Source organism: Chrysemys picta, chromosome 7, assembly GCF_011386835.1.
Source record: "Chrysemys picta bellii isolate R12L10 chromosome 7, ASM1138683v2, whole genome shotgun sequence".
Lineage (NCBI taxonomy): Eukaryota > Metazoa > Chordata > Testudines > Emydidae > Chrysemys > Chrysemys picta.
The window spans coordinates 8,241,432-8,262,948 of NC_088797.1; the positions used below are offsets into that span (position 1 = coordinate 8,241,432).

At 41.8% G+C, this 21,517-nt stretch overlaps 1 protein-coding gene across 4 annotated transcripts in view; it reads left to right on the forward strand.

Moving 5' to 3' along the window:
• TAFA1 (TAFA chemokine like family member 1) overlaps positions 1-21,517 on the forward strand; it is a 353,183-nt gene that overhangs the window by 323,877 nt on the left and 7,789 nt on the right. For all 4 annotated transcript variants that reach the window (XM_065550707.1, XM_005297814.4, XM_005297813.3 and 1 more), the window contains exon 4: positions 19,897-20,021. In XM_065550707.1, coding sequence (XP_065406779.1) covers positions 19,897-20,021 — 125 coding nt within the window. The remainder of the gene's footprint in view (positions 1-19,896; positions 20,022-21,517) is intronic.

Consider the following 21,517-nt stretch of genomic DNA (forward strand, 5'->3'; position numbering starts at 1 on the left):
TTACTGTGATGCCTATAAGCCTCAGTCATGGACCGGGATCCATTGTCTTTAAGACATGCATCTGAAGAAGTGGTTTTTTTACCCACGAAAGCTTATGCCCAAATAAATCTGTTAGTCTTTAAGGTGCCACCGGACTCCTTGTTGTTTTTGTGGATACAGACTAACATGGCTACCCCCTGATACTTGTCTTTAGGACAGGGAGCAAACACAGAACAAAAAGAGGTCCCTGTCTTAAAGACCTTGCACTCTAAGTATAAAACAAGAGACAAAAGATGGATACAGACGGACAGATGGGGGATACAAGGAAGCAATAAAACATTATTGGTCATTGGGATAGGCATGATCAAGCAAATGCATGACTGACTTGTGCTCACAACAACCATAGTTCTGCATGTGAGTCTGGTACATGCAAAACAACCCACTAGGACGGTGCATAATTGGCTTTTGAATACATAAAACATAAAATTACCCTTTCACATGCATTCACACCTTACTGGTATTTGGCACACATGTCAGCTTCTGCTTTATGAAGATTTGATAGTTAATATTGCTAGGCCAGTAGGGTTTTTAAAGATCCCCCAAATCTGAACACTCAAAGCCTACAGAAATTTGGACCCATGTTTATATCCAAACTTTACAACTTGGGCTCATCTTTTACAGCTGAATCTAGGACAGTTGTGTGGACTGGTCTAAATGTGGCCATAGAGGCCAGGCCATGCATTGAAATTGGGTTGATGCTTTTATTAGATGATTGGCTCCCTGGATCATTCTTTGAATAATGAGTAGTGTATTTGAAAGACAACCGTCTAATACTCTGTCCCCCCACACACCACTTCATTATGTTCCTGATTTAGGTAACCAATTAAGTCTGTGAGTAACTTTAAGAATGTGAATAGTTTCACTGAAATTCATGGAACTACTCACATGCTTAAGATTATATATGGGCTTATGCGCTTTGTCTCAGGACCTTTATTATTATGGCTATTCCCAATAAAGCAGTCACCGCTGAGTAGGGAAAATAGATAAAAACAGAATATTTATTTACAGTCTAATGCTCTTACTGGGCTATATGTAAAGGTACAAAAATAGAAAAATGCAACTTATAACAGGCTTAGGGCATGTTTTCATTTACCTCAGGAGTGATCAATCGATTGTTAACAATCGTTAACAATAACAATAAAAACTTACTCTTTTACTTTGTGGGACTTCTGGCAATCTTTGCTTTCAACAATTCCCTTGAAGTTTGGTTTGGTTTGTGTTCAGTTGTGCTCACACACAGCAGTTCTCTTAAGTGGCTATCTGTCAAAATGGATCAGTGCTTGGATTTCACATGGTTGAGTGTCAAGAAAACAGACTCACAAAGACAGGTCGAGGCAAACATTGAGATTAATTTTAGGGCTGCACCTCTGATGTTGGGGTATTTATCCTTTGGTACAGATTTCCAGAAAGTAAGGATCCCCTCTCTCTTCTGAACAGATTTCAATCTGTCATCATCCAGAAGTTCTATTATTTCTATCTGGGATGTTGCTTCATCAGTGACTAAATGGGGCTTCAGACAATTGGCTTCAGCACTAACAGAGTCAATCAGAAATCTGATCTGAGGTCTTTTCCGCTGCAAATCTTGGAATCTTTCCTCAAAACTGTCCTTAAGAACTTTAATCATGCTTACATATCTAGTTATGCTCCATTTCAGGGGTTCTGCTGCATCTTCTTTTGATTGTGGGGAAATGTGTCAGCTCTCCCTCAAGTATTTGTCTGTGAAACAACTGCAGTTTGTTCATGAACGCAAATACGCTTTGCACTAGATCAGACAGCAACCAGGATTTTCCTTGTAAGTCCATGTTTAGTTTGTCCAAATGCAGCAACATGTCTGCAAGAAATGCCAAATCTGGAACCCACCCAGGATCTGTAAGCTTGGGGGGTATTCTGTGCATCTCCTCCATAAATAATTTTACTAGTTCCGGGAGCTTGAAAAAACGGGAAATAACTTTACCTCTTGAGAGCCATTGAACTGTGCAGTGAAATGGCAAATTGGCAGGGGAGTCATCTTCATCCATTCTTCAATTAGATTTTGAAATTATCTGTGATTGAGTGCATTTGAGCGAATGAAATTCACAATGTGCAAGACAGGTTTCATGATGTGATCAAATTTGAGATTCTTAGATACCAGTTGCTCCCGATGAATAATACAGTGACATGTCCAAAATTCAGGAAAACTCTTGTCAGACTTACAAAGCCCTACTAATCCAGTCGCAGATCTCCACATGGCCGGAACCCCGTCCGTTGCAATGGCAGTGAGCTTCTGTAAAGGCAAGTTGTTTTTCGCAACTACCAACATCAACGCCTCCTTTAGATCTCGTCCAAGAGTTCTGTCCTTTAGTGACATGATATTGAGGAGTTCTTCCCTTATGACTCAGCCATCAGACACAGTGCAAAGTACCAATAATTGAGGTTTATCCTGTACATCCAAAGTGATGCTCAAATACTCACACTGCTGAAGTTGCGAGCGCAGTTGCGATTCAATGTCACTGTTCAGGTCACAGATGCCACGTTCTGTTGTGGGTTGTGAAAGCTGCAGGCCAGAAATTTTCTTCTGTAGATTCTCATTCTCTGGCGGCAGGATTGAAATCACATCAGTGAGGCACGTTTTTATAAACTTGCCTTCAGCGTAGGGCTTTTTTGCACGGGCCTTATAATAGGAGGCTAATGTTACAGTCTGCGATCGGTTGGCAAATCTGATGAAGAACTGGGCTTCTACATCTGTTTGTTCTTTCAAAGTTTTCAGTTTTAAAGTGCAGAGTTCAGAACCTCGTAGGAATTCTTGACCCATATGTGCATGGCTCTAAGCGAAATGACGCTGCAAGTTTGAAGATTGGAACTGAGAGATAGATACATGTCTGGCAAAGAAGACACATGGCCTTATCATTACATTCAATGAAAAAGTACTTATTCTCCTGTTGGAAGCCTCAATTTTTCATCTGTGTATTTTCTTTTCCAGTTGCACTTGCCTTGCATTGTTAGATGGTGTAAGAAAAAGTTTGATAAAAATTTCCATCGCAGCTAGTCAACGTGTGCTTGTGCAAAGATTCAAGGAGACACAGGCACTGACTTTCCAATGTGCTGGGGGATGCTCGATCACCAGTTCTGCCCCAGGCCCTGCCACCACTCCACCCCTTCCCCCAAGTCCCCACCCCCACCTCGCCTCTTCCCGCCCCACCTCCGCCCCCGAGCATGCCACATCCTCGCTCCTCCTCCCTCCCCCCGCAGTGTCTCCTGCACACCATGAAACAGGGGAGGCGCTGATTGGTGGGACTGCCCATGGGCAGGAGGTGCGGGAGAAGGGCGGCGCTGATAGGGTTGCCAATGGGTGCTGAGCACCCACCCTTTTTTCCCCGTTGCACCCACGGAGTTGGCACCTGTGCAAGGAGACGCATATTAACTTCTGAAGAGCCGCATGCAGCTCCGGAGCTGCCGATTGTCCACCCCTGGTCTGGAGTTATGCCTTTTCTTCTGTGATAGGGACAACAGAGACCATTTGAAGCTAGGTACCTCACCTGTCCGTGCACTAACCAATAGAATCTGGGACTTTGCTTCTGTTTTCAACAAGGATTGTTGCAAGTTAACTCCACAAGAAAGCTTCTAGGATCTATCTCCGAGGTATCACCATGCAGCCAGCATAGAGTTTCATGACACTTGCCATTCAGCTTCATAGTAAGATTAAAGATTAAGACAGTTAAGAAAGTAAGATTGTCATTCCTAATTAAATCTGCAAATCAATGAGCGTGCTGGGTATCTGAGCCTTGTTCACAATAACCCCTTTAAAAAAGAACACTCTGGTCAGCTATAAATCCACTTATTAAAAATGTATTTTAATGGTTAAGATGGCCTCTGATGAGCTGAAACACAGAAAAGGCCAATTTCATTTCTTCCTGTAGCACAATTGATTTTAATGGAGTTCCAGAAAGGATGATTTTGCCCCAATACGTCTGTGCACTCAGCCAACCAGAATGCCAAAGGCCAATCGTAAAATAATGAAGGTCTGCCATTCTTCTGCATAAACATCCATCAGATAAAATGTGTTTTGTGCGTGTGTATCTATGGGTGTGCATTTTTATTAGGCCGCAGGACACAACAGGCAGGATATTTCTGTGGGAAGAAGATGTACCAAGAATGTGTTATGAGGCATTAGGTCAACTGCAGATGACTTCAGCTACCTGAGAAGTGTAATAATGGCCCAGCAATGAACTAGTTAGACTGCTTTATTGCTATTATAAAGAAAAAAACATGCATTCGCTGGGCGAGCTTGACACAGAGATGACCTCTCTGGCAGACAGATGCCCTGATGGAGCTGCCCAAGGAAATGCAACCAGAGCGTTTCCCCTATCCAGCAGGAAGCTTCAGGAGGTAGACACCATCCCTCCCGGAGTTCGTTGTGGCTTCACATCCCCACCAATGAGCTCCTACACCTATTTGGCACAATCTAACCCCCTCACATTGTTCCTGGTAGAAAAGATCTTGTCATAAGTGAAGGAGATTCCCATCTGTGTCACATGTGTTGAGGTAAAATACAATGTGAGTTTATCAGCCAGAGCATAAGACTCTCTAAAGACGCTCGCTGATGCTACCACGTTGTGATTCCTTTTATCTGCCACTGGTGTTAATGCTGCAGACAGAAAATATTAAAACAAAACAGAAAGGAAGGAACTTTATCCCTCTGTTAAAGAGCGGGCAGGCGTTGCTATGGAATGCTCTGATGGAACCATTCCTGGAAACCTGCCTGTGTATATGCCAGTCTGTAGAGGGGCAGTGTGGTCGAATGGACTCAGCCTGATGCTGGAGAGCAGGGACCACCAAGATCTATTCCTAGCTCTGACGCTAACTTTGCGCTGGATTCTCACAGCCCTAACTCAGCTGTGCAGGGCAGTAAGGCAGAGAAAGGCCCCCACTTTGCTTCCTTACCATGGCGTACCTAGCAGAGGATACTCCCCTCTGTGAGCAGGTGGGGAGAGGGATGGGGAGTAGGATGAGACTTCACTTCTACTCCATTCGCTGGCCAAATCAACAGACCAGTCTCATGGGGATAGTAACCTACTGTATAAAAAGGGATGAAGTAATTTACTCCTCCCCCAGAGCAAAGGGTGAGCAGGGGAGAATTATGAATTATGAGAATCAGGGCTGTGAGCTGCCCTGCCCGTATAGAAGGCAAATGGCTAAGTTGAAATCCAGCTCTTACTTATATGGCCTTGGCCGAATTGCTTCACATAAAACTTCACTCAGTTTAGCAACAAAATCCATATTTAATTACCTGGTAGGAGACTCAGGCCCTCAGCCATGTTGCTACTATTAGGGATAGACACACAAGGGTGAATCCACCCCATAAAAGCCATGGGCCTACCCTGGTATTCAGATCCAGATAGGGCTTCAGAGTCTGTGAACACCCCAAATGCTGAGGGGTGTTTGGATCCAGTGATTTCTTATATTCCAGCCCTTCTTCCCACCCTTTATGGTTGGAGCAACAGCTGAGTTAATATACTTCAAGTCCCCTCTCCTTCTTCCTTCATAAACTCGTTGAAGCCTGTCTGTTTGGTGAAGGATCACTGCTGTACCGCACATATGCATCCCTGTTGTTCTGCTTCATCTCTCATCTTCTAATGGTAATCTTCAGCAGTGATCCTGTACTTGGTTTGGCAAATCTTATCTATCCTGGGTAGAGCTGGTCCTGACCTAAAACTCCAGAGCCAAGCATTTCCCGATTTTGCCGTGTTCAAAATTTGGATGCAGATCAGAATTTTTCAGCTTCTGGCCCGCTGATTATAAAGCACCTTATAGATTTGCAGCACCAAATAAATACTAATAACAATATAATGAGTGTCTCAAGGTAAAAATCAGTCATGGGGGGGAAAGCACGTACAAGCTAAAGGTAGTGTCAGGCATGTGTTAGCGAGGATTATTTTTCACTGAGATTGACTGATAACGCTTAATTATTTCACTGGACTGCGGAGAGTTGCATAAGAAGGATAGTGTTGTGTGTTGTATGTATGTTAATCTCGCCCCCCACCAAGGAATGGGAAAAACAAAGGGAAAATTACACAGTGCTTTGCTGCTAAGCCGTGTTTCAGGGACCTAATTCAGTTAAAATTCCGTAATAGATCTTTTACACCCGGGGCCAGTCCTGCAGTCTTAACTTACTCCTCACTCAGGTCAATCTCATGAAGGGGATTGAAGAATGAGTTTTACAGACAGCAAGGTTTCCCTGAAATTCATTAGAGGCCTGAACCACAGCCCATTGAAGTGAATGGGTGTCTTTCCATCAATTGTAATAAGTTCTGGATCAGGACCTAGATGTGGTTTGCTTGTAGGGAAAAAACAGATAATTGTTTCTCCTGGGTACTCACTTGACTCACTTCCACTAGCAAAAGGGAGCTGGCATGTAATTAGCTCTTCGGTTTAGCCTGGTCACTTCCTGGCATGTAATGTTTTGTGTAAGCAAATGTTTCTACAACAGCATCAGAACCCAACAATTCATCAGAGATCTATGATTTTTGCTGCCCGTAGCAGAAAGTGCCACACTATTAGGCTACCCATAAACCTCTACTCACCCACATCCCCCCTCACCTTATAGCTTATCTCTTCTCGCTCCATATTTCTACCCATCCCTTCATTTTCTTAATGAATTATTATTGCTGAAAATTTTACATCGTGTGTTGGCATTTTTCTTCTTTGATAGCATTCCAGTTCTCAACCCTAGCCTGAAACGTGCGTGTGAATATTTATAAGCACTTTGAGATTGTCTTTCCAAAATGTATAATTATGCCGCAGTTCCTTGCCATTTCATTAATTATATAACAATAAGGTTAAGCGTCCACGAGACTATCTAGAAGCAGTTCAAATAGGGTGTAAATAACTGTGCTAAATTGCACAAATATTTTATCAGCCTGCTCCCAGCTTCCTTGCCCACACAGGGCTGGATTCAGTTCAACACTCTATCCATGACAGCAACAGCAAGTATGATTAGTCTGTATAAGATCTTTTCCCCCAATTCCTTTTCTGAATGTATATATATTTCAGTTTCACTCTCTGAGAGTGGTCACTTTAATGTTTTTATTAATCTCATTAGTGCTTTGAGAGATTGTTAGGTTATTTCATGTGATCCACTCCCAGCTTGAATGTGTCAAACACTAGGGCCACGTCTACACTACCCGCCGTATTGGCGGGTAGTAATCGATCTATTGGGGATCGATTTATCGCATCTCGTCTAGACACGATAAATCGATCCCCGAATCGACGCCCATACTCCACCTCGGCAGGAGGAGTAAGCGGAGTCGATGGGGGAGCCGCGGTGGTCGACTTGCCACCGTGAGGACGGCCAGGTAAGTCGAATTAAGATACTTCGACTTCAGCTACGCAAATAGCTGTGTATATAGCTGTTAGCATAGCTGAAGTTGCGTATCTTAGATCGATCCCCCCCCTCCCCCCAGTGTAGACCAGCCCCAAGACACCACACCTATAAAGACCAGATACTCGGTTACTGTCAATTGCCATTGATTTACACACACCGGTTTATACAAGCTGAGCATCTGGCCCTGTATCTATATTGTGTGCTGTTTTGCACATGACTTTTGTAATTTCCAAAAATACTGGGTGACAGTCTGGCTCTTCTGAAGTCATAGGCAAAACTCCACTGGTAATTATTTCAATGGGGCCATGATTTCACCCGTAGTCTCTTTTATTACTTAAAGCCTGACCTGCCTCCATGTTATAGATGCCCGCACAGCCTCTGGAAAAAAAATCCATTTTCTCAAGGCATGCTCTGCATTGTCTTGCAGCAAAGCCAGACAAACACAAAGTTTCTGTGAATGTTTCATTAAAATCATTTACGATACATAGCTATCAAAGAAAAATGTTTAATATTGGTCATCTGAGACTAGTGCAGTATGGAATATACAAAAAGCCACGTATGTGACATGAGAGCAGGATTAGTAAGTGAAAAATGTTCTAGAACAAGATTCACATAGAGGTACGGAAACCAAACTTTTTGAGTGACCCAGGGATGGTATATAATTTTGTGAGAAAGTTTTATGGGTGAATTGTTTTCATCCTGAAATCCAACAACATTTAGTGTTTTTACCTGAGTTTCACTCTTAGTTTTTTAATTCATGAAAACCTGCAACTCTAAGCAAAACTCATAGGGTAAAGTCAATGGGAGTTTTGCCATTGACTTTCCTGGGGCCAGGATTTCACCCAAAGTGTACATACCTTACGTGAACCAACCCCCCCCCCAAAAAAGGTTTCCATGAAACCCTGGAAGCCAAAGCTACTGATACACACTTCTAGCTCCAGCAAATGCTGTAACTCGGCACTGAATATTGAAAATACTGTGGTTGTCCTTAAAATCTTTACAAATTTGCCTTTGTGACCAGGTGGCATAACTACAGCATTCCCTACAAGCTAGTGTAAACAAAGCTTGTGAGATGTTAAGGGATACCTCACCAAGAACACCTCTGTGACCTAAGTAGTGCCTAAATCCCAGGATAATTGGTGCACTAATGGAAGTGAAGAACATGTTTTCATTTCAGAAAGGGTAGGGAACTTCCTCGAGTACCTCTCATTGTTGTACTCTTCCCTCGGAGTCAGCCCTGCATCAGCACCTCCTCTGTTTATTGCGGTAGGTGGAGCGCTGTGCTGTCGGATGTGATGTAACGCTGTGGGGAGAACTGGGCTAAACTCATCCCTGGTGTAACTGTATCAAAGTCTGTGGAGTTCTACCAGATATGAGTTTTGTCCATTGTCTTTTGAAATGAGCTGTAAAACCAGGGTCCTGGCTCTTTAATATCATGGTACCTCTTGCAAGAGTAAGGTATTAATTAAACCTGTTAGCCTCAACAAATTCCAATTAAGTAATTTTATTCTGTCTTCCTAAATGCCCCCTACGGATTTAGATGAATTCCGTTTTCTTCTCTGCATGTCCCAGACTCTGTATAGCATTACTATTCACTGTTACATGGTCCTCATTCCTCCCCAGAGGTGGCTGCTTTTTTCCAGTGGTGCTTAAGTGATTTAAATTTTAAACCCTCCAGGAGGAGAACTCTTACATACATGTAGAAGTGTAAAATGGTGGACAGCATTTTTCACTGGGATGCAGTTACATTCTGAGGATTTTTTTCTATAATTACCCAAAAACCTTTGTGCCCTAAACATTGGTCAGTCCCTTGATGAAAAATCAGCCCCAACGGGTGGGATTTCAAAAGCATCTAAGTCTTGACTTTCAATGGGACTTGTGCTCCTACCTCCCAGTAGCTTTTTTCCTCCTATTGCTTTCTGGATATATGTTTTATTTTCCAGGTTATAAAATGTGCACCATCTATATGCTCTTTTGAGTGCATGTGGACACCCCACAAGCTTTTAAGCCTAGTAGGACTTTTAAGCGCACCATAGTTAGTAGCATGCTGCCTGCTTTAAGCGAAGCCCTCTGGACTGGCCTGAGAGTGTGTTTTTAAAAATTGGAATTTCTAAAAAGGAAATGGAAATAGTTTTTGAGATTGGAGCTTGGTCTTGATCCAACTTGAAAACTGAGTTCAGGTTAGAATATAGGGTTTTTTTCTAATTGGTGTTCTCAAAAAACAGTATCAATCTGCAAAGGTCTGTAAGCCACAAGGTGGGTCAGTTTAACACAGCTAAGAGGCTGCAAGAGTATCACAATGAGAGGTCCTCAAGGTTTCAGGCTCCTTCGGGGTCCTAAAGGTCATGTGACATTGTTTAACTGAGGTTCATTTAAAAGAAAAGATTCCCTCCCTCCCATTTCCTTTCTATTTGTTTTTCTCTTTACGGCCAATGTGTATTTCTCACAGACAATGACAAATCCATTCCTTTCCCCAATGGAGCTGCAGCTGACAGCCCCTCCCAAAATGAACTGTCCGAGGTCCAGAAGTTCTTTGCCAACACGCTGGCCGTTTAGGACTCAATCTCCAATTCAGCAGCCAGCCATATTCAGCAAAGCACTGAAGCGTGTGCTTCAAGCTAATGATGCGCTTCAATGCTTTGCTGAATAGGGATGGAGCTACGCACGTGCTTAAACGCTTTGCTGAACCAGGCCTCAAACTGATGGCAAAGTGCATAATGAAGATTTGCTAAAATATTGTCTTCATGGCCCAGGGTTGCCCTTTTACAGTGATTAATATGTTCAGCATGTTTGCAGTGCTTTAAAGCTTCACAGCACCAAGGGCATGTAACATTGATTATTATTATTATTAATTTAGTTATATTACTGCAACATGTAGGAGTCCCATCATAGACCAGGCACTTTACAAACACAGAACAAAAAGATGGTCCCGGCCCCAGAGAGCTTACAAGCTATGTATAAAACAGGAGACAAACGGGAATACAAGAAAACAATGAGACAATAATTAATTGTCAGAACACACATGTGAATTAGGTAAGTTATATTATCCCTCTTTTACTGATAGAAAATTGAGACACAGGAATTAAATGGCTTCTCTACAGCAATACTGCAATTCGGGAGCAGAGCTGGGATTAGACCTCAGAATTTCCTCGCTCCTAGTCTGTTGCTCATGACATTAAGACAACACTGCCTCTGGAGCTGTATTTCTTTGATAGGGGGTAACAAAGCTACTCTACACTAAAGTATCACTTTTCAAATACTTAGTAAGCACTGTGCCAACTGATTTGAAATATGGCAGTTTAAGTGCTTTTCCACAAGGGATTCTTTTCATGTTGTTGAATTAACAACCTCCTTGTTGATCTCTGAAGATCAATTTCCCTTTAAATGTGAAGATCAAGTATTTTTTCCATCTAATCAGACCTTCCTTAAAGCTTAGAATACGTGCTTTAAAAAAAAAATCTTGCTGCTGAATATATTGTAATGAAAAACAGCAAGAGTCCTATACAAAAAGCAATATATTCTGCTCCAGTGCTTAAAGTTTCTGCAACAGCAGCAGTCAATTGGAAAGAAGATTAGAAAGCGATAAAAGAAAAATAACAATACGATGATGTCTTTTTATTCTTTGCCACAATTACAAAACAATTAAACTGATACGGTAAACCAGAAACCAAGGCAATCAGGGTTCCTTAGATATCCCTTGCCAAATTGTTATCAATGATTGTGGTATGCTTATATTTTAAACATGGGAAAATATCAGCTTTTCCAATAACACCAACAATCAGTTATCAAAGACTGCAAAGTATCCTGGCCCAGTGATATGGCTGACCTGGTAGCTAACGTACAACTGGCATTTCCACACAAGGGGAATGCCCAAAAAGTTCAAAGCTATTTGGGCTGATTTTTAGAGGGCTATTAATGCAGACCCCCAAAAATGATATGTCATTTTCCATCCCCTCACTTTATCCTAGCCCTCTTTACTTACTTTGTGTATTATGATCATCTGGTATTTTTGTTGTATTGGAAAAAAAATAATAAAAATGATAACTATAAAAGACTGCCAAGTATTACACTGCATGAGCATTGCATTAATGTTTCTAAAGTTGAATTAAAGCAGCTAGCTTGGTGAACTCCCAACAGAAAACATCTTGTATTTCTGTTAGCATTAGTCAACCTGAAATCTTTTGTTTTATATTTTTATTCTTTTACTTTATCCGACTCCTACTTTACAACTCCCTGAGTAAATGCCATCTTAGTATGTTTGTGAAATACATAACGCTTAAGACACCATATCCCTTCATTCTAGTCTTCTCCTCCTCCTTGAATTTTCTAGTTCCCAGGCTTGTAATTCACTCTGCACTCCATGACATTCTAATGAAATAAGAGAAACAATGTGCCTCATTCAATTTCCTGAGATTTTGTTTCTTAAAGAATAGGTGAGCACAGCATTACAGATACTCCTGTTCTGGTCTGTATCATTTTTATAGATCTGAAACTGCCTGAAAGGTTTTAATCTAGCCCTGTGCTATTTCCCTTGTCTAAAGTCTCCATCAGTGGAGAGAGTCTCTCACTGGGAGTTTGAACTTTCCTTTAATCCAATCCATTTAGAAAATGACTCTCAATTTATTGAATAAAGTGGAGAAAATTGATATCTTTTCATTAGGCTGACAAAGTCTTTTTCACTGCTGGCATCTGAAATGTGTTCTCTATTTAAATGTTATTTATATCAATCTTCTCTAGTGGGAACTAGATTAAAATAGAATGCCTTACACTTACTCAACAACTTTTCCATTATTGCAAACGTTGCCAGACTGGGTTTGCAACCTAACTCTCTGCCTGGTGATTCCTGGAGTAACTTCATACCTGCAATCAGGAGGAGGTGTATAGTAATATTTCTCTTTCTTGTGTGAAAACAAAATATGTATACTTTATCAAAGCCAAAAGGATGTGGATTGCTCCTGTAGTTTTATTATAGGAAATAATACCTTGGTGTATAGTTTGTCCTCACAAAACAGTTGTAAAAAGTGGCCAAAATACTTAGCAATACTTTGCATTTCTGTCAGGCTCTTCTTTTCATGCCTTGCAAACATTAATTCAATCTCATAGTATGCCGTGACTTAAATATTGTTATAGACATTTCATAAGCTGAGGAACAGGGAGGTCAAAGGGAAATTGCATGTGCAAAATTTGTGTCTGTAGTTTTACACCCACCATTCATTAGCAGGAGTAAATCTGAGTACTTGCGCCCATGACTTCTTGATATGTCCATTCACGATGCCTCCCAGAACTGCCCCTGCATGGCAACCGGCTGCTCATGGCTGTGCCTTAATAACGCAAGCTGGCCCCCAGTTTAATGCCAGACTTGGAGCTGTAAAAAACTTTTGTAATAAAATGTTGAAACAAGAGAGGACCCACACAGCTTGGGTTTTATTACAAAGCGGAAACACCAGTCATTTTCAACAAAAGGATTGTGAACCTTTTGCTAAATATGCCCCGAGTCTAGAACAAGTCTGGTTGGATTTAGGGTTTTGGCTGGAAATGATGAGAAACTTGATATATTCGCATGGTTTTGACATCAAATTGGGCAAATGTTGGTGTTTTCAACAGTTTTACAGCAACTTGGGGATTTTTATTTGATCCTGAAATTCAAAGTGGAAATATTATTTCTATTCCAGTAGTAGCTAGCATCCCCAGTCATGATCAGGACCCCCATTGTTCTAGGTGCCGTACAAATGCAGAACAAAAAACCCCAGTCCCTGCATGCAAAGCAAAACAGAAAAGGTTCACGTGAGCCCTGGCAGACTGAAACCCACTGAGTTCAGAGCAGATCCTTGCAGATCCTTGCAGCCATTCTAGTCTTTCAGGGAAACCATATGTGTTTTTAAATGCAACAGAGCTATGTAAACCGAGATAAGATTACTTTCAATAATTTTCATGCTCCTTGAATCTTTGCACCGTATCCTAGCTCAACACAGCCCTTCATACACTAAAGAAGGATACTGCTGATGCTCTGACCACTTGGCGGTTTCTTGTTTGTCCTCTATTAAGTAGATTATTATATTTTAAACTTTCCATTAAAAAATTAGTTTTCCTGGGAAAAAAAACAACTATTTTTGGCTTAGGCTAACAAGAGACAGGAAAGTCATAATAGCAGTAGCCAAATCTCCTTTTTTCTCGTATCTGATTTCTCTCCCCATCCTAAATAGCGGGGGGCAGCTGGCTCCATAAAATCAGTCTTGCATGAAAAACATCTGAGCTCAGTATATTCCCCAGATGTTGACAACACAAGGAACACCATACTGGAGGGTTTCTTGTGAGCTTCTAATTCCGCATGATCTGAACATCCAAGCTCCATGATGTTATTCTATGTCTGGTGACTGAGTTAAGGTTAAAACATGATTTTGTCACTGGAATCCTGAAATTAACAGATAATACATCAGAAAAGCTGTGGTTCTCCAGCACCCACGAGGCCTGGACTCTAGACCTCCCTAACGAACAAGCAGCTTAATCTTACCAATTTGCTCTCTCACACACAAGCACGTTAACAGCCTATACTGTGTGAAACTAAATTCTGTTTCCTGGGTCATTTGTTCTAAAGAATATACCAAACCCCAGCCAAGGTAACTAGTAAAACCCCACCGTTCATTGGAAAACTTTTACCTGCCTCTTTGAACGGAGATGCAGGAGTATAACTTGCAAATCAAGTAAAATGTAAAAGAGCAGCAATTCTCCCCAGAATGAGTGGTGATAAAGAACAGGGGACTTTCACCGGAACTGAAAGGAGGCAAATTCAAACCCTGATCAAAAGGAATACTTTTCCATACAGTGCATAGTCCGATTGTAGAACTCTCTGCCATAAGATTTCTCTGCAGGCTGCCAACGAGGAACTTAGCAAGAATCAAAGAGGCAATAGATATATATTTGGATAACAAAACTATTCAGAGTTATAATTAGGCTTGACAGAATTCAATTTTTATATAATGTTGACAGTCAATATTAATGTTTATTTTTAAGCAATTTTTCATTTTTTATTAATTTAAATTTTCACAGTTGTGGAAAATTATGTAGACATAGCCTTTGCCTAGGTTTATATTTTGATTATTAGGGATGGAAATGTTTTTGTCAGTTTGCGTGCATACAGTGAAATCAACATTTGTTGATACAATTTAATCCCTCAATGCCTAGCTGCAATAATTATTGCTAAACGAAGAGTTCTGGAAAGGCTATAAAACCTCATGCTTCAGGCCTTAAGACAATGTCTAACTCTTTGGGATTAGGACAAGACTTTCACATGAGGCAGATTATCCCTCATGCACCTGCTGCAGGGTTTCCTGCACCTTCCTCTGAAGTTGGCCACCGTCAGAGTCAGGATACTGGCCTAGAGGGATGATGGGTCTAATCCAGTCTGGCCATTCCTATCTATGGGTTCGTCTTCACTACCCGCCGGATCGGCGGGTAGTAATCCATCTATCGGGGATCGATTTATTGCGTCTCGTCTAGATGCGATAAATCGATCCCCGAATGTGCTCCCCGTCGACTCCAGAACTCCACCAGAGCGAGAGGTGGAAGCGGAGTCGACGGGGAAGCCGCGGCCATCGATCCCGCACCATGAGGACCCGAGGTAAATCGATCTAAGATACATCGACTTCAGCTATGCTATTATCGTAGCTGAAGTTGCGTATCTTTGGGCTGGTCTACACTTAGTCCGGACTTCGGACTAAGGTACGCAAATTCAGCTACGTTAATAACGTAGCTGAATTCGAAGTACCTTAGTCCGGACTTACCGCGGTCCAGACGCGGCCGGAAGTCTCCCCCCGTCGACGCCGCGTACTCCTCTCGGAGAGCTGGAGTACCGGCGTCGATTGTGAGCACTTCCGGGATCGATCCGGGATCGATTTATCGCGTCTTAACCAGACGCGATAAATCGATCCCAGAACATCGATGGCGTGCCTCCGGACCAGCCGGTAAGTGTAGACTAGCCCTTAGATCAATCCCCCCCCCCCCCCAGTGTAGACCAGCCCTTTCAATGATATGTCTATTATTATTCTTGGATCATTTCCCAAATGCCTGTTAAGTTTTAGTGAACTTGAAAGGGTATAATTTGTAAGTTGAACATGATTATGCTAGTTTTGGTCTTTTCATGGATGCATGAACTCACCATCAGGGTCTTTTGGGATCTCTCCACCATGGTTCTCATTTCACGGTTCTCATTCCAATTTGCAGGCACTTTGCATGGTACCTAGAAGAGGGCACTGTGCCTTCTCCGGCTTGTGAAATTTTCCAACCTCCGTGGAAAACCAGCTCCAGAAATTATGTCAGTCAAGACAACAGCTCATTTTATCAAACCCTTTTAGGTTTCCTTTTCCTGTGTTAAAATGACCCAGGAGGGAACTTTGTCCCTTGCTGTGACATGGTGGCAAGGCGGGCAGCACTAGCAGGAGCCAGAAATCAACAGAAAATGTAGGACCGTTTCCCATGGATCTCAGCATGTCTGTGCTGCCTCGCAGAACTGCCTTGCAGCATGAGTCTTCTCCCTGCCTTTCTACCTTGTGTGGTCACTATGCCAGCTCATACCTTCTCTTTGCATCTTAAACAAGCAATGTAGGGCTGAGCTATGACTGCTTAGGTTAGCAGCAACTCACAAGGTTTTTGCATTGTAACTTGCACTGAGAAAGGACCGGGATAGGTTCAGTTGTTACTCCTGAGCCTTTTCCGCTTTACTCTAGCCATGTCCACTGCCTGTGTGGAGCAGCAGAGCTCATGTAATGCAGAAGAGGCTTGGCTGCAGTGGGATGTTACTAGCTATTCCCCTCCATGGACCCTACCCGCTTTCCAATCCCAAAGCCTCTCCACCATACTTCAGAGGAGAATTGCGGCCTAAAATCAGGCCCTTCCACCCAGCACCATATTTTAAACTAAATGAACCTTCCCAACATGAACACACACCCTTTTTTTGTTTTGTTTTGTTTTATTTGGAAAATGCCCAACCAGGCTTTGGAAAACCCTGCTCAAGTGGAATGTGTGAAGCTCAATTTTTTTTTAATGACTCTTGATGGTAACTTTTTCGGTGTTTCAGATTTACAAAAAGTTTTAGACCTTCACTGTAAGGTACGGTGGGCCCTATGTCAGGCAAGTTCCCTTCTTTGCTGGGTCTTCTGCCTATAGATTTCCACTCCCATATGGAGCAGTGGATCTGTGAGAGTTCGGCCTCTCCCCAGTCCTTGGCAGTAGTTCATTTTTCCTGCACTTGACTGGAAAACCAGTGAGAAAATACTAAATTGGAATGGTGCTGGGGAAAGGCAATTGCCCCCTTGGAGCTAAGATCAGCAGCAATGTCAGTAGGGTAGGTGGACCTGGAGGATATGCACATCAGGTCTGCTAGAGCAATGTGACTGGCACATTGAAGTATACTGCAACGAGTGAATTTCAGAATACTTGGGCCAGATAGTCCCCACCCCTCCAAAAGGGGTGGGGGGGAGAATACAAAGCAAAGTCTCTCTCTCTCTCTCTCTCTCATGTCCACTGTTTTAACCATGTTCCAGCTGTCTCCACCCCTTCAGTCCAACCAGATACTTCTCCCATGCTGTTGACACCACCCTAACCTTCCCTTGGCCCCTAAATTCCTTTCCCCTTCCACTAACTTTATCCCTTAAGCCTAGACTCCTTTTCCCTTACTTCTACAGTCAACAAAATTCTCCAACAACCTCCAAATCTCCTGGTGTGGGTGGGTCTCAGGTCAGTCATCTCCCTGATGTTCTAGTCAAATCTGGCATGCTCTTGATTTTTCTCTGGGTCAGAAGTCCATGGCATTAACCCTCTCCCTACAGCCACCCACCTCTTCCAGCCTCGGAATCTTCTATAAATTAAGATGACCCCTGCTAGTCCAATGTACAAGGCAAAATGTATTGAGATTGCAGATGAGTGGCTGCCTCACAGCACTCCCTGGTGGCCTTAGGGCAGCACTGCACACAGCCTGCCACCTTAGTTTCCCCTCTTGCATCCCCAAATAAACTCCACAGAGGGTTCTTCCAGTCCAATCACAACAACCCTCCTTAAGATCTGATTTATTAACTGAAAGTGCAAAAGTCTTCCCTAAAGCTGGGTACAGCCCAAACGCCCCAGGTCTGGTCAGTTCTTCCTGCCTTAGCAGGCTATGCCCAGTCCTTCCTAGTTGGAGCAATTCCCGTGGTCTTAGGTTAGGATCTTCCCTGTGGGAGTCTCTCTCTCACACTCTCTGCCGTCTCTTTACAGCCCCCTGGGCTTTGTCCTTACTGCAGCTCCCTTCTGCTCTCTGTTGTAAAATGCCTGATCCCACCCCCCATTCTGTAGACAGGATTGGCTTGGCCCCAAGCTCTCCAGCTCAGTGATCTTCAGAGGTACATCAACAAAGGAGATGTGGTAGGGCCCAGCTAGAGGGGAAGGGATTGTTATCTAAACACTTCTGTGTCTGATAAGGGTTTACCTTTGGTTCTCTTTGACATGTGGGTTGAGGTTTTGTGATGTTTTTAAGTGGTTTGCCCACTTAAAGATACAGATATGTAGTTTTATAGTACTCCATTACTATATATGGAGATATACCTATCTCATAGAGCTAGAAAGGACCTTGGAATGTCATTGAGTCCCTTCCCATCCCCTGCCTTCACAGCAGGACCAAGTACCATCCCTGACAGATTTTTGCCCCAGATCCCTAAATGGCCCTTTCAAGGATTGAACTCACAACCCTGGGTTTAGCAAGCCAATGCTCAAATCACTGAGCTATCCCTCCCCCACCAACAAAGCAGACTTGCTTTCAGATGTTTCAAAACAGGACTCCATCTTTTGCAGACCTCAATTATATGACACAGCTAAATAAGAAAGGGATCAATGTGTGAAATACAAGCCTGCAAGGCGTACTTTGATCCATATGCTCTGAGTGTTCCCCAAGGTATGAACATGGGACACAAGATAGCCTTAAACTTTAAACATAGGCTATGCGCTGATATGGGCCTAAATATTGAAGCTGATCTCATGGGAGATACCAATGGGTTAAATACCCTTACATCACATGAGAAGGTTTGATAGTTAAGCATCAGGGGAAACAAACCAAAGTCAGAGCAACTCATGCAACAACTAGCTGGAAATTGCAAAATCAGATAAACTTTGTCAAAATCCCCAGACAAAATGTCATTAAGATACAATTAAGGTTATAGACAGAGACCAATTCCCAGGCAAAAAAAAAACTTCATTAAGATACACTCAAGTTGTAAACACACACATTAGTTACAGTCAAACTATATAATTAGAACACTGTAGTTATTAAAATGATCAATGTTTGGAAATTCAAAGTTAAGGTTCAGGTTACTAAAATAAATATTTGAATGTCAGGAAATTCATAGTTCTGTTTCCACAAACATACTCTGACCCCATAATACTGCCCACTATCCACTTGCCTTCTATTGTGATGTTCTGAATTATTTCAGAGTGTTACAGAGCCATGCGGTGTTTCATTCACTATACGTTTGGTGAGTAGAGGAGCCAATGAAATGGTTGCATTTATACAGTGTTATTTCTGGACTGCGGGGGAATGGCTAAGACACAAGATGCTAGTGTTTCTTGCTGTCAAGACGTGGGAGCTGAACAAGGGTCTGTATCTGAGTCAGTGGGTCGCTTGGGACATACAACAGGAAGATGGGATACATGGATCTGTGTCATTAGCAGTTGGTAGTTCCAATACAAACTAAAGTTAAATTAATACAGCTACAGCACTAAGACAATTCTGATAGTTCTGGTTCTCTATATCTTTGCAGTACAATCTGGTCAATACTGGGAAATACTGATGGTAGCATAAATTGGCAGGATATGAGAGATTATAGGTAAATATACCAACTAGATTATATTTATTGAAATGACGTAAGAGTTACTGTACGTTTATCCACTGCAGTTGCATTTTCTACTTCATGAACTACATTTTTATAGAAATGCTGATAACTGCTAAACACTAGATCCAGTCAGAAAATGTTCATCGAAACAGTTTTTCAATGGAAAATTCTGTTTACGTCAAAAAGTTTTTTAGTTTTTGAATTTTGTTTCCCGGGGAATTTAGAAATGATTGGTTTAGTTCCGTTGCAGAACAGAAAATCCAGTTCCTTCCCAGCTTTACTAAATACATTGAAAACAAGTGGAGCACATACTGGCATAGGAGAGCTGCATATCTAAAATAATAAGTGGAGTGCTAGATTTCTTCTATGAAGGGCAATTTCTTTTCATGTTACTCTATTGGTCACAGTCCTGGAAAGGACACATATCTAATGAGGCTATGCCAAACAATACCTTATTACGAAAAGTGTCTCATGTTAGAATGACATGCAATATAAGTAACGACTTGATGAGATCCTTGCAACTACATTTAATTTTCAGGGCTTTTAATGGGAAATGGAGGTTTGAGTTGTTGTTTCATTCAATCACACTTTTCATTATGATTTATCAAGATGAAGTTGTAAACGTTATCTTTTTCTTTTTAGCTTCTATAGTGATTGGGAAATGGTGGTGTGAAATGGAGCCCTGCTTAGAGGGAGAAGAATGCAAGACATTACCCGATAATTCTGGATGGATGTGTGCAACTGGCAATAAAATCAAGACCACCAGAGTAAGTCATGTTTCCATTTGTAATCCACTGAAAAAGAATCACTTGCCCTTGCTCACCCTTCTACAGTCACCAGGAATGCATCTTGCTTTTTTAGAGAAGGTTGGCTAGCTGCTTTGTCAGCAGCCAGCACCCTTACCCTCTCCTTACATCAGTCAAAGGTTTACAGATTCAGAGATCTCAGCTGAGCCCGGTTTTCTAACTGGCATCTCAGCACTGTGTACCTTTCTGAACGTCATTGCCTCCAAGGAATAGAATAGCCTATCAGTAGGCTCGTTTTGGGTGGTTAAAGATACAATTATGAAAGCCAGGGGGTTATAGGAATGAGATTTTGCTGGCTAGTACTTCTTAGTAATAGCTAATTTCTGAGTCCATGGCTTTTATTTCATCTACAGTAGACTTAGTTAAAATGAAAGCTCATTCTGCCCCCAGTGTGCAGTGCAGAAAGGCGCAAACACATGGGAAAAGACATGGTGGTGCTGTGCAGCTGGGCAACACTGGCTTTCCCTCCTCCATTCAGTCATCTCCCAGTCACCCCATTGGGAAATGAGCCCTGGTTGGATGAGGAAGCAGGAGAACATCTACATTCAGGAGCTGTTGGAAGGCATGTGAATGAAGAGATCATCCACCAGGGCTTGGCAAAAAAATGTTGTCCTACAAGTTTGTTAATTGAAAAAGGAAACATTTGCAGAAATGTTTTTGACTTCATCTAAATGTTCCTGCACCTTAAAAAGGGAGTTAGTCAATCATTCGCCCTCTCCCAGAAGAAAGAGAAAAATGGGGAAGGAACTATGATTCACTGAGTCCCAATTTCTTGCTGGATTTCTTTGTGGAGTGGCCAAGCCATGTAGCACCGCATGTTTATTGCTTGTCTGTTCTAAATTGAAATAGCACTTAGAGATTAGGCCAAATAGCATAAAAACAATTACATGTCCTAGTAACTCTTTCCCTAATGAATCACAAATTTCAGAAAGGGCAAATATTTAACAAGTAATGTGAGGAGAAATTTAAAACTTTTGTTATTTACATTATTATTGTTCTTGTGCTAGATTTTTAATGTAACACCCTACGGTAATCTTGCATTCTGCCTTGCAAATATATAATTTAGGAATCTTATTAGTTTTTATATGAATTTGTAATTTCTTAAGCACCACCATCCAACAGCATCCTGTGAACCAAGCTGTAGGTAATAGTCAATATCTAGTAATAATAGTTAGAAACTTAGCAGTGAAACTCATTAATATTCAGATGTGCAATCCAATTTAATCAGTATGGATTATTGTATTTCATTTAAATTGAAAACCTACAGGTACTCAGAAATGAAAAAAAATATGTCTGCCATGTACCCAGAGGAGTTATTTTAATTAGCTTGTGTAGGGTAAGCTTCTAGCAGCATTTTGTTTTGTTACCTTGAAACATTGTTACAGAACAGAATTGATGAAGGCAAAGTGGCAAAACGCTTAATAACTATCTCTTAAATCTCGAAGGCAGAAATCTTG